Source organism: Oncorhynchus clarkii, chromosome 5 (assembly GCF_045791955.1).
Source record: "Oncorhynchus clarkii lewisi isolate Uvic-CL-2024 chromosome 5, UVic_Ocla_1.0, whole genome shotgun sequence".
NCBI lineage: Eukaryota > Metazoa > Chordata > Actinopteri > Salmoniformes > Salmonidae > Oncorhynchus > Oncorhynchus clarkii.
Genome location: NC_092151.1, coordinates 68,615,703 through 68,628,293, shown reverse-complemented (window position 1 = coordinate 68,628,293; position 12,591 = coordinate 68,615,703). Strand labels below are relative to the sequence as shown.

Sequence of the window (12,591 nt, the reverse complement as noted above, 5' to 3'; positions counted from 1 at the left end):
GTATACCGGTAGTGAAATCAAATAAATAAATACATTTTGCCCAATCTGTGTGCATTATACCTTGATAATTAAGAAGAACACATACGTTGCCTGCTTTGAACTGCGGACAGAGACAGCAGCTTGTTCATAAACGTTTGTCTCTGGTCTTCACTATCCCCACCAGAGGGAGAACTTCTACCATAAGTACTACATTTACTGAGACAGGTTACCATGGATGGAACATGTCATGCTAATTCTTAGTATACTATTCAGAGGCTCTTGAAACAACATGTTGATATGTCCTTCAGTTTGGCAACTCACTTCTAATAAAAAGTATATTTATTATGTTCTAATTTCATCTTGACGTCATGCCAGTTAGAATGTGTAGTGGTAACCAGCTCTGCAGTAGTGTCATGTTGATTTCCCTGTGTCATAGCTGTGTATTTTGACTGGGCCAGACTCCCATGCTGCTCCAGCGACAGCCTGAATGCCTGGGGGATTATTGATGACTGAGGTATTCTAGTCTGATCTGCCTGGGCTCTGGGCTCTGGGCTCTGGGCTCTGGGCTCTGGGCTCCTCCCCCTCGCTGTGACAGAACAGTGTGGCCTGACACTGAGAGACTCACACACCAACAGGACACCCAGGCCTGGAAGACACGTCACGCAATGTGACGCAACCACTCTTATGACAACTATTCACACCCAACTATTCACACCAGCCTCCTTTACCCATGTGGAGAGTTCTGACTGAACTGAAAATGACTATGGTGAATCCCCTGGGTAAGTCTACTGTGCGTCTTAGAATAGTCTGTTGTATTGTTATTTTTCCCCATGAAGGAATATGACCAGTAAGTAACAGCAGATGTGTGTGTGTGTGTGTGAGTGTGTGTGTGTGTGTGTGTGTGTGTGTGTGTGTGTGTGTGTGTGTGTGTGTGTGTGTGTGTGTGTGTGTGTGTGTGTGTGTGTGTGTGTGTGTTGTGTCAGTATACTTGTGTGTGTGTTATGTGTTTGTGTTCATATGTAGTGTATGTGAATGTGTATGGGTTTTGTGGTGAGTGACAGTCTAGTGTGCATGAGGGTGTGTGCATACAGTGTGTATATATAGTCTTGTGAGCGTGCATAGAGTCAGTACAAAATAGGGTCAATTCAGATAGCCTGGGCAACCATTTAATTAACTATTTAGCAGTCTTATGGCTATTTAGCAGTCCTATGGCTTGGTGGTAGAAGCTGTCTCGGAGCCTGTTGGTCCAAGAGACGACGCTACAGTGTGTGCATGCATGGTTGTGTGTGCACTGACAGACTGGTTAGATACACAGTCTGACCTGACCACACACAGACTCCAGCAGGGCTGAGACAGGGACAGTGCCATCCGTCATGGTCAATGCCTCCCACATACTGCCACCAGGGCGCCAGGAAAGTAACAGTGTACATTTTTCACAGAGAATTACATTGGTCCCTCTAGCCCTGCTCTCACCCTACAGTGGGTTCTGCATCAGGCTACCTCATCTAGTACCGTGTCCCCGCATTAACCCAGTATTACTAATATTATAAATATTTCCTGATGAGGTTTATCCCTCAAACTTAAATGTTTTACGTCTCCTTTAAAAAAGTATTGTTGTTCACAGCAGGCAATTGGGATTACATACATTATACATTACATACTCATTAAAGTTTGCAGGACAAACTTGTGTCCCAAAATGTGTAAATCCGGAATGAAGGAAAACTGGAGCATCCTAACACCACCAAACTACTGCATCAACAAACAATTACAGATTCAGATAGATTGTACAGGTGCCTCAAAGCTGGGAAACTGAGAAATGACAAGGCAAAATGACAAAGAGAAAACAGATTTTTATAAATGTTTTTCTTTTTATAATAATAAAAACCTGGAAATATCACATTTACATAAGTATTCAGACCCTTTACTCAGTACTTTGTTGAATCACATTTGGCAGCGATTACAGATTCAAGTCTTATTGGTTATGACGCTACAAGCTTGGCATACCTGTACTTAGGGAGTTTCTCCCATTCTTCTCTGCAGATCCTCTCAAGCTCTGTCAGGTTGTATGGGGATCGTCGCTGCACAGCTATTTTCAGGTCTCTCCAGAGATGTTCGATCGGGATCAAGTCTGGGATCTGGCTGGGCCACTGAAGGACATTCAGAGACTTGCCCAGAAGCCACTCCTGCTTTGTCTTGGCTGTGTGCTTAGGGTCGTTGTCCTGTAGGAAGGTGAACCTTCACCCCTGAACATTCTGAACGTTCTGGAGCAGGTTTTCATTAAGGATCTCTCTGTACTTTGCTCCATTCATCTTTCCCTCCACGCTGACTAGTGTCCCAGTCCCTGTCGCTGAAAAACATCCACACAGCATGATGCTGCCACCACGATGCTTCACCGTAGGGATGGTGCCAGGTTTCCTCCAGACGTGACGCTTAGCATTCAGGCAAAATAGTTGGTTTCATCAGACCATTGGTTTCATCAGACAAGAGAATCTTGTTTCTCATGGTCTGAGAGTTCTTTAGGGGGCTTTTGGCAAACTCCAAGCGGGCTGTTATGTGCCTTTTACTGAGGAGTGGCTTCCGTCTGGCCACTCTACCATAAAGCCCTGGTTAGTGGAGTGCTGCAGAGATGGTTGTTCTTCTGGAAGCTTCTCCTATCTCCACAGAGTAACTCTTGAGCTTTGTCAGAGTGACCATCGGGTTCTTGGTCACCTCTCTGACCAAGGCCCTTCTCCCCCGATTGCTCTGTTTGGCTGGGCGGCCAGCCCTAGGAAGAGTCTTGGTATTTCCAAACTTCTTCCATTTATGAATGATGGAGGCCACTGTGTTCTTGGGGACCTTCAATGCTGCAGAAATTTTTGGTATCCTCGACACAATCCATGGCACGGTTTTTGCTCTGACGTGCACTGTCAACTGTGGGACCCTATATAGACAGGTGTGTGCCTTTCCAAATCATGTCCAATCAATTAAATGTACCACAGGTGGACTCCAATCAAGTTGTAGAAACATGTCAAGTATGATCAACGGAAACAGGATGCACCTGACCTCATAGAAAAGGGTATGAATACTTATGGAAATAAGGCATTTCTGTTTTTGTTTTTGTTCTTCTAAAAAAAATGTTTTTTTTCTTTTGCCCCCAAATTCATGGTATCCAATTGTTCGTAATTACTATCTTGTCTCATCGCTACAACTCCCGTACGGCTGGGGAGAGACGAAGGTTGAAAGCCACGCGTCCTCCGAAACACAACCCAACCAAGCCGCACTGCTTCTTATCACAGCGCGCATCCAAGCTGGAAGCCAGCCATGTGTCGGAGGAAACACCGTGCACCTGGCGACCCCTGCTAGCGCGCACTGCGCCCGGCCCACCACAGGAGTCGCTGGTGCACGATGAGACAAGGATATCCCTACCAGCCAAACCCTCCCTAACCCGGACGACACTAGGCCAATTGTGTGTTGCCCCACGGACCTCCCGGTCGCAGCCGGCTGCGAACCCAGAGTCTCTGGTGGCACAGCTAGCGCTGCGATGCAGTGCCCTAGACCACTGCGCGTGCAAACATTTCTTAAAAACTGTTTTCGCTTTGTCATTATGGGGCATTGTGTGTAGATTGATGATATATATATATATATATATATATATATTCCAGTCCGTAACATTGTGCGTACTGAAATGTATTGAAAAAATATCTGGATTATGTTTGCATTGTTTATTTAAATGGTATTATTGCTAGGTATTACTGCACTGTTGTAGCTAGAAACACAAGCATTTAGCTGCACCTGCGATAACATCTGCTGTGTATGCGACCAATACAATTTCACTCGATTTGATATGATAGATCTGAAATCAAAAAACTTTGAATATGATCACATAAGATACCACTCGTCCATCACTAAGCCTTTCTGGTTGGCCTCAAGGGCTCTGTAGGACTGATGTCTAGTGTGGGTGGCTAGTCATTGATCTGGAGCTAAATAGAGGGCAACGGCGGTCATTTGCTTCTGTCACGCTCACTAAATGTTTGTGTTTAGCAGGGGCCTAAGCGGTTAAAAGACATTTAAGAGTGGGATGTTGCCATGACAGGCTCAGGACAGGCCTCCCATTGAAGGTTATAATAAGCACCTGGGAACCCGGGAAAAGCAATCATCTGTCTCTGGGTTGTTATCTGCTGCGGTGCTGCCTGCCTGGGATGTCTTGTACTGCTGTTCAGGTGATAAAGAATCTATTACCTGCCTGCCCCATCACTTTCACCACCCCCTCTCCTCACAGAGCCTATCCAATCAGACACTGAGACCTAGCAAGACAAACAAAGGTTATTGACTCAGGGAAAGTGGCCTCGTGTTGAATTCACACGGCTGATTGGTAGTGAGATAGTGAGTCTGTGTAGTGATATTAGTACCTGCCTGGGTGGAGTATAATTTCTATGGATATGGATTTACATTACAGATACCGGTAGTTATATCTCAACTCCACCTACAACTGAATATGATGCTTGATCATAATAGGCAGCATGTCTCAGAGAGATAGTGTTGTTGTAACAGGGTTGAGGCAGAGTTCAATGGGTATCATGACCCTGTTATGACTCTTTCCTATGCAGTGGTTCTGGCAGCTCCGTGTGTCCATAGACAACAAATTCCTACTCAGTCAGCAAGCCATGGCCTGGCCCTGGGTCTCATCTCTATTCTAGCAGCATCCGCCAGAGATGTGTTTCGCCGCAAGAAGGTTATTACAGCTCACTCTCCTCGAGCAAGTCCATCCTCTTCCCCTCTTCCACTGCTGCCTTCCCTCCCTCCCTCCCTCCCTCCCTCCCTCCCTCCCTCCCTCCCTCCCTGCTCTCTGTTCTCCTTTCTCCTCTTATATCTGATGATCCTTCACACTAGTTCAACTTTTTCTTTCATCTTCATTGTCGTTTTACTCTCACCTACACGGCCGGTCTATTATTCCTCTATAGCGTTAACACTTTTTTAATATTAATATATTTTTAGTCTTAGGAACATTTTCCCTCTGTCTCTCACCTAGTCCATGTCTTCTTCCTAATCCATTATCCCACCCACACTCTGTCGGCCAATCATTGTCTTTCCCACCAGACCAATTCTGCTATTTTTTTATTTTTTTTGCACTAATCTTAATTAAATGTTGTCGTACATAATGTTTCCACCATCGTTTCCTATGGCTGTTAAGAGTATCTGGACATCAGAACAGCGATTAATAACCTCGATTTGGATGAAGATTTCTACAAAAGTAGAAATCTAGAAGAAAGTAGAAATCTAAAGTAGAAGATTTCTCCAAAAGTAAAAGGTCATAAGTAAATCAGAAAATGCTAATCCAGAGGCGGCACTCCTAGTGGCCTGTAATTTTGATGCAGGAAAACTGAAATCTATTTGACCTAATTTCTTGTCACATGTGCAACGAGAGGCAAAACATCTCTAGATCACCTTTACTCCACACACAGAAATGCATACAAAGCTCTCCCTCGCCCTCCATTTGGCAAATCTGACCATAACTATATCCTCCTGATTCCTGCTTACAAGCAAAAACTCAAACAGGAAGTACCAGTGACGCGCTCAATACGGAAGTGGTCCGATGAAGTGGACGCTGAGCTACAGGATTGTTTCGCTAGAGCAGACTGGAATATGTTCCGGGATTCATCCGATGGCATTGAGGAGTTCACCACGTCAGTCACCGGCTTCATTAATAAGTGCATCGACGACGTCGTCCCCAGAGTGACCGTACGTACATATTCCAACCATTAAACAGGCAAAGCATCAATATAGGTCTTAGATTGATTCCTACTACACCAGCTCCGACACTCGTCGGATGAGGCAGGGCTTACAAATGATTATTACAAAGTGAAACCCAGCCACGACCTGCCCAGTGATGCGAGCCTACCAGACGAGCTAAATGCCTTCTATGCTCTCTTCGAGGCAACCAACACTGAACCATGCATGAAAGCATCAGCTGTTCCGGGAGACTGTGTGATCACGCTCTCCATAACCGAGGTGAGTAAGAACTTTAAACAGGTCATTCACAAGGCCGCAGGGCCAGACGGATTACCAGGACGTGTACTCAGAGCATGTGTTGACCAGCTAAGTATCTATCATGGTCCACACACACCAACACAGATGTAAAGAAGACCATCAGATCCTACAAAAGTTATACAGCTGCACCATTGAGAGCATCTTGACTGTCTGTATCACCGCTGTGTATGGCAACTGCTTGGCATCCGACCGCAAGGTGCTACAGAAGGTAGTGCGTACAGTACATCACTGGGGCCACTCCCTACCATCCAGGACCTATGCTAGGTGGTGTCAGAGGAAGGACACAAAAATTGTCAAAGACTCCAGCCACCCAAGTCATAGTTCTCTCTGCTGCTGCCCGGCAAGCGGTACCAACGCACCAAGTCTACTCTGGAACCAACAGGATCCTGAACAGCTTCTACCCAGTTGTAAATGAGAACCTGTTTTGAACTAGCCTACCTGGTTAAATAAAGGTGAAATAAATAAAAATACCTTCAAGCCATAACACTGCTAAATAGTTAGTTAAATAGTTAACCAAATAGCTGTCCGGACTATCTGCATTGACCTTTTTTGCACTGACATACGCTGCTGCTACTGTTTATTAACTGTCACTTTAGTCCTAGTTATATGTACATATCTACCTCAATGACCTCGTACCTCTGCACATCGACTCGGTACTGGTATCCTGTGTATGTAGCCAAGTTATCTTTACTCATTGTGTATTTATTATTACTTTTATTATTACTTGCTCTACTTTTCTATTGTTTCTCCCCAAAAATTATCTGCATTGTTGGGAAGGGCCTGTAAGTAAGCATTTCACTGTTAGTCTACACCTGTTGTTTACGAAGCAAGTGTCAAATAACATTTTATTAAGCTACTACTGTACAAGAGCAGATGCCATATTGATCCTGAATAAAGTATTTTGCCATACTGTCAGGCTCAATATCCTGTGGTTCTGGGGACTCTAAACTCTAAAGTCAGGAAATCCCTTCGTCCTTTTTGTACATTTCCAGGAACAACATACACAGCATCAGTCTTTGATTTAATTATAGATTATTTCTACTGTAATTGTCTATTCACAGGACTGCCAAAACTGGATCTGCACAACTTCAGTCTTTAACCTGTATTCAAATGAATCCAACTCCTTTACTATATCGTAGGAGGGTACATACTAAAACCTAATAGGAGGGTACATACTAAAACCTAGTAGGAGGGTACATTTTACTCTCTGCATTGAGTCCCTTTTGCATTATTATACATTTATTGTAATGTGAATATAGCACAATTCTCTGTGGTATTGGTGTAATACTGGAATCAATGGGGTCATGAGGCAGCATCAGAGCATTACTTTGTGGATGTATAATGAAGGTGATATATCCATACACAACCTGGGAGCCCTGCCAACATTTCTTATGCTGATTTACTACCGCTGTGCCCGGCATGAACATGATTCAATACTGAGCGATGATCATCATGTGTGCTGTGCGGCGCTCTGTTCTGCTTATGAAACAGATGCTCTGTAATTTAGGTGCTAGGCTCCGGTCCACTGGGTCCAGGCCTCATTTATCTATCCCATCTACTGTATGTCACAACAGAACTGTCAAACTCTGTGGCCAAGATGCACCTCACCTCCACATTCACATCTGGCTAGACTTCAGTCGATTGGCCCATACAGCAGACATACCAACATATACTGTATACTGTGACTCAGACTGAGTCTAGCAACAATAAAGAGCAATGGACTGGACAATTTGATAAGTATTTTCAATGTTTTAATAGTCTAACCCATATGCATCTCTTTTAGATTCTAATGACTATGAAGAACATACTTCAAATATGTATGGAAACCCTGTGCATACACGTTTTGTAAATTCTCAATTTGGTAGCCATGCCAACGCAGTTGAAAGACTGCGGGTTAAGTGGGTATGGTAGTCTGGATATTCCCTCCATCCCTTCTCACTTAACGCCCCCGACTCTACCTCTCTGTTAAAAAGGGGGGGATGAAACAGGCCTTCACACAGCATATGAAATGAAGAGGGCTCATTAGTCCAGGGTCCACAGGGCTGAAGACTAGAGGAATGGACCGACTGACTGGAGGAGGAAAAAGCCTTAATGGATTCATTTCCTAAGAACCTAAAACCTCCTCACTGCCTCCAAACTGACAGCCAAATGGAGTCAGGTTACAGAAGAAACACAAACATTGATTTAAATGTATAAAGAAAAATGAAGCAAAAATCATGCTGTGCAGTAACATTTAACATTTTCAAAGGTTGAGCGGAAGTTTAAAAGCTGGCATTTGCACAAATAAATATATAACTGTCGATGGACGAGTATATAAATAATGAAATGGCAAAAACCGCTTAGCAAACTGCTTTGAAATTATCCACTTGGACAAACATCTATGCAGCCAAGATATGAGATTGCACAAAGGCAGAATATTGAAGGGATGCTGTTGTGATAACACCTCTGAACCAGATTAATCAGCGGCTGATTGTGGAGCTGGAGAATGACAAGCCTCCCTCCCTCTCTCTCTCTCTCTCCCTCCCTCCCTCCCTCCCTCCCTCCCTCCCTCTCTCCCTCCCTCCCTCCCTCCCTCCCTCCCTCCCTCCCTCCCTCCCTCCCTCCCTCCCTCCCTCCCTCTCTCCCCCTCCCTCTCTCCCCCTCTCCCCCTCCCTCTCCCTCTCTCTCCCTCTCTCTCTCCCTCCCTCCCTCTCCCTCCCTCCCTCTCTCCCTCTCTCTCTCTCTCTCTCTCTCTCAAACCTTGTCTATGCTGTGCTTTAGTACTTTTTCATTTCCATTATAATGAGTCATTGACAAACAGAGAAGAAATCCAGGCTTGACATCTTCCAGTGGCAAACCATTTGCACTCAAGGTCAGCTCTGCTTTCATTGTGTTCATACAGCTTGTGATGATCTGAGCTTCAGCATTCAGCATTCCCCTTCCTGTCCAACTGGCTGAAAAAGCTAGGTGTGTCTCCTTACCTTTGTGGGTGCTGTAGAGTGCAGCAAAGGTGACCACAAAGAAGGTGGTGGAGTATTTGCCAGCGTTGACCAGGTGAGGGAAAGCTCGCTTGGTGTCTCGGTACCGACGGAGGCACTGCACGAAACGGAACCAAGCAGGCAGACACTGGATGATGGCACGTAGACCGTAGGAGTAACTGTGGCATGTGTAATCACCTAGTGGGAATGGGGGAGAAAATGACACTTTAACAACCAAAACATTCAAACATTTATCAAACACAGCCATATTTTCATGATGTATATGGTTTTGGTATCAACCATTCTTATAGCTTGACCTTTTGAACTGTTCTGTTAGAATGGAATGGGTTTGTTGGACTCACTGAGAGACAGCTCAAGGTCATTTGTGGACTAGCTAGCTGTAGTTCCAGTGCTTTGACTCATTGCCATACACCCACATTGTGCTGTCCCCTCTCCTCTCTCCTTCTCCCACACACACAGAATAATAGTAATCACAATCATAATAATAATCATTTAGCGGGTGTTTATATTTGTCCTGTTACAAAGTGTCTAACTCCCCCTGAGACACCTGCAGGGAGTGGGGTCACGGCCAGGGTCACCATTGTACACACACACAGCAGCAGCACTCTCTACATCACTGGGGCCGAGCTTCCTGCCATCCAAGACCTCTATAACAGGCGGTGTCAGAGGAACGCCCTAAAAATGGTCAAAGTCTCCAGGCACATACGCTGCTGCTACTGTTTATTGTCTGTTACTTTAGTCCTAGTTACATGTACATATCTACCTCAATTACCTCGTACCCCAGCACATCCACTCAGTACTGTACCCCTTATATACTGCATCTACCTCACCTCGTACCCCTGCACATCGACTCTGTACTGGTACCCTGTTTATGTAGCCAAGTTATCATTACTAACTTTTATTATTACATGTTATTTCTCTATTTCCTTTCTCTCTGCATTGTTGGGAAGGGCCCGTAAGCATTTCACTGTTAGTCTACACCTGTTGTTTACGAAGCTTGTGACAAATACATTTTGATTTGACTCTCTGAGTGGACAGCTAATCAACATGAGAGTCACACTGCTGGACACAAACATTTCCATTCAATTACCTCGCTGCTGATTTTTCAGGCCACAGCAGAGGGCTGCAAATTACTGAGGAGAACCATTAATAACTAATTTTCCAGACAAACAAACAGACACAGTCAGACTTGCAGACAGAGACAGGCAGACAGGCAGACAGACAGACAGATCCCACTGAATATTGACTGGGTTCAGAGAGAGCTAAACCATTCCACCCTAGTACATGTCTCCTAAACAAAACTGTTATAGATGAGTTTGAACAGAGCTGCTGAACCAGCATGATATATAGGTTTGGGTTACATACATTCAGCTGTTCCTTCACTGCATACCTGACATGACAGTTCTGCACTTACAGAGCAACGGGAGGTACTCGTTATGGTCTAACTCACTGTTGAACATGGGCAGGAGGCCTTTGCGGTCGGTCCATTTGAGCTCAAAGCTGTAGAAGCAGATGAGATACTCCAGGTCCATCAGTACAATCACCAGAGAGTTGAGCTGGTCAGCCAGCCAGAAGTCTGCAAACTCCACGCGATGGAACGGCGCCGTGAACACACGGAACTGGGAGACAGACAGACAGAGTTAGTAGTCCCATACAAGACACAGGAGATCTGATTAAATACATATGCTTCCACTGAAGGGGTGCAATGTGTGTTGGAATAGTCTGAGGTTAAGATAACATTGACAGCTCTTCTGTCTACAGTACACCTCTGCATACTAATGCCACTAGAACTCCCATGCTTGTCTCACAATAAGCCATTTAAGACATTACAAATAACCAAAGAGAAGGGACACACATGTAAAGACCTGGGCTACAACCATGTATACAAGACTTGAACACTGAGGAAGCTCATTGTCATGCAGCAAATGAGGCTGTAATGTATAGGGTATTATAAACTGGGTGGATCGATCCCTGAATGCAAATTGGCTCACAGCCGTGGTATATCAGACCGTATACCACGAGTATGACAAAACATTTATTTTTACTGCTATTATTATGTTGGTAACCAGTTTATAATATCAATAAGGCACCTTAGGGGTTTGTGGTATATTGCCAATATACCACGTTAAGGACTGTATCCAGGCACTCTGTGTTGTGCATATGAACAGCCCTTAGCCGTGGTATATTGGCTATATACCACACCCCCTCGGGCCTTGTTGCTTAATTAGTGTAGTGGAAGACGAGAGGGCAGAGCAGAACAGGAAGCTACTCTCCAAATGAGCTGGGACATGTTGAGGTCATGAGCTCTGCAACAGCCAGCAGTCCTAGTATCTCCCTACAGTAAATGGACTGCTGGATACCTATGGAAAGCCTAATGAGGCTCTAGCTGGATTGTGTCAACCTGTCACTCATTTAACAAAGCTATTGCCACACCAGCAATAGTTTGCCCCTCACTGAGAGGTACTGCTTAGGTAGGTATATATGGGCTCACATTCTGTGAATGGCTGGTGAAGTAATAGACCATATTTTTTTCTATTTTATTACACCTTTATTTAACCAGGTAGGCCAGTAGAGGACAACTTCTCATTTACAACTGCGACCTGGCCAAGATAAAGCAAAGCAAAACAATGTGACAAAAACAACAACACAGAGTTACACATAAACAAACGTACAGTCAATAACACAAAATAAAAGAAAAATAGAAAAATCTATGTACAGTGTGTGCAAATGTAGAAGAGTAGGGAGGTAGGCCATAAATAGGCCCTAGAGGTGAAATAATTACAATTTAGCATTAATACTGGAGTGATAGATGTGCAGATGATGATGTGCAAGTAGAGATACTGGGGTGCAAAAGAGCAAGAGGGTAAGTAATAATATGGGGATGAGGTAGTTGGGTGTGCTATTTACAGATTGCTGTGTACAGATACAGTGATCGGTAAGATGCTCAGACAGCTGATGCTTGAAGATAGAGAGGGATAAGATAAGACTTGATTTGCAGAGAAATTATATTTTTGCTGACACAGTAGTCAATCCGACACTCCACACATGCACAAACATGACGGTCTGGGAGCAGCACAGGATCAACTGCATGGCCGTGCCCCTGGAGAAGTCTGATTTAATATAGCCTAATATGATTGGGTTTACTAGTGCTTTGGGTATGGTTTCTGTTGGGACTGGATCATGTTATCACGGGTCTGCGAATGAGACTGTGGGTGAATGGGAATGATACTCTCCCCCTCTTGCCTCCAGGGTGCTACACAGCCTCACTACGCAGCCTGACCGAGTCCCAGATTGTTTCAGTTGCAAATGTCAAACAGTATTGATTCATCCTGTTATGTATGTGAGTTAATGAAAGATTTCTACCTGGCAATATATGCCATTATTGATCTCCACACCATCTCCATACACATAAATTATAGACATTCAGAAGATAAACCTTCCTCAAAATGTATTCATTGTGTAAACAAACACACCAGGCAATCTGTCTCGATTTGTTCTCTCATTATGTGTTTGTCCTCAGGTTAGTTCCTGTGTTCAGTGTGGGTGTGTGGCTCTCTAGGATGCTGCACAGGCCCCAATGGAGCCCAATCAAAGCTGGAGAGGGCTG

General features: G+C 44.5%; 1 protein-coding gene across 2 annotated transcripts in view; it reads right to left on the bottom strand.

Annotated features, from left to right (window-relative positions):
* The window catches only part of LOC139409282 (xenotropic and polytropic retrovirus receptor 1 homolog), an 83,970-nt gene that overhangs the window by 5,456 nt on the left and 65,923 nt on the right, over positions 1 to 12,591 (bottom strand). For both annotated transcript variants that reach the window (XR_011634388.1, XM_071154198.1), the window contains exons 10-11: positions 10,435 to 10,603; positions 8,967 to 9,161 (exon numbers count right to left, since the gene is read on the bottom strand). Coding sequence is in view for 1 of the 2 variants with exons in the window: in XM_071154198.1 (XP_071010299.1) it covers positions 8,967 to 9,161; positions 10,435 to 10,603 (364 nt within the window). In the remaining variant the exon portion in view is untranslated. The remainder of the gene's footprint in view (positions 1 to 8,966; positions 9,162 to 10,434; positions 10,604 to 12,591) is intronic.